General features: G+C 49.0%; 1 protein-coding gene across 1 annotated transcript in view; it reads left to right on the top strand.

Moving 5' to 3' along the window:
- Positions 1-759: 759 nt before the first annotated feature.
- Positions 760-1385, top strand: part of T265_00276 (hypothetical protein) — a gene marked incomplete at both ends in the record, with an annotated part of 25476 nt that continues 24850 nt past the window's right edge. The window contains one exon of the mRNA XM_009163984.1: positions 760-1356. Within this exon, the coding sequence (XP_009162248.1) occupies positions 760-1356 (597 nt within the window). The remainder of the gene's footprint in view (positions 1357-1385) is intronic.

Here is a 1385-nt window from a genome sequence, read left to right as displayed (position 1 = left end):
AAGCCTGTCTACTTAGCCGATTTCAATGTTCGCACACTGAAGCAATGAGGTCGACAGATGGCTCTTGCTAGTACGCTGGATTCCCTCTGTATTGATGTATGTTATCTGTCAGAAACAAGGACGCAGGACACAAATACTGTGATGGAACTGACTGCTCCCTCGCTCTCTTCCAGGTTCCGACTGCGCACCTCTAATGATGCAGAAGCCGCTGCAGCTGGTAATGCTGGGGTGGGTAATCTACTGAGTGAACGAGCGGAAGCGTCTCTTTATTGGATACCCATTGATAGTCGCCTCTGTGCGGTTCGTTTGGCAACATCTATGAGAGAATCTAGAGGAAGCGAGGTTCATCGCACTTTGTTTATTATGCCTGCTTACGTTCCAACTGACTGTAGCTCCGAATCTGCCAAGGACAGTTCCTATGACGCTCTAGGTGCCCTTCTATGGGGCACCTTCATCATCAGGGTAGACCACTCTCATAACTGATCATCTCTCGCTGGTCCTTTTTTGTTGTCACCCTTAAAGTGATCAGTTGTACTTTGTACAAAAACCCACCGATTTTTAGGCGCCCTTCTGCCACACAGCTGTTCCATGAAAATTGGCCCACCATACCACACCACTCTTCCGTGTTTTTTATCAGCGTTTTTATCTTTTGTCTTATAAGGTTGATTGGGCCCTCATCGCTGTTGCTCATTTTCCAAGAAGTGCTTGCTTTAACAATATATCTTAAATATGTTTCAGCTTTTGTCCTGACGTGCCATCATGGAGGGCATGCAAGCCACCGCACAACCCGGTGTTCATCAGGTTCCCATGTCACAGCCAGTCTACACACCTCAACCGACGATGCCTATACCCGGCGGCATGCATCAACACACCCATTATGGCCCAACTCATGGACAGAGTAACCCGTCTACTGTGCCAGTTTTCGTTAGTTCCGTTCAGCACCAGCCTAACGTAACACCGGGGCCTTATGGATGTGGTGCCCCTCCACTTGGCCAGATTCCAAGCAATATGAACGCCAGGCCAGTCGCACCTAACGTTATTATGACGCGTCCCTCCGGCCCCCCTGGCGATCCAGGCACAGCTTCACTTCCATACGGCCATCTACACCAAGCTGCACCTGTACAGGCACCAGAAACGGGTAACCTGGTCACTTCACAGACACCCTTTTTAAAAGATCAATTAGTTCAACTACGAGCTCAGATTAGTGCGTATAAACTGCTTTCCAAGTCTCAACCCGTTCCTGATACAATATTGATGGCTGCTGAAGGTAGGCAGTTCATTGGACACACTAATTTGAATGGATCTGTTCAACCAGGAAGTGGCACCCAACCGAACACTTGGAATGCAGCTTCACAGGTTGCGTCACAAGCCACTTCCGCTCCAAC

The sequence above is a fragment of the Opisthorchis viverrini genome (genome assembly GCF_000715545.1).
Source record: "Opisthorchis viverrini unplaced genomic scaffold opera_v5_2, whole genome shotgun sequence".
Classification (NCBI taxonomy): Eukaryota; Metazoa; Platyhelminthes; class Trematoda; order Opisthorchiida; family Opisthorchiidae; genus Opisthorchis; species Opisthorchis viverrini.
Note: the sequence above shows the minus strand (reverse complement) of the source record. Positions and strands in the feature narration are given on the sequence as shown.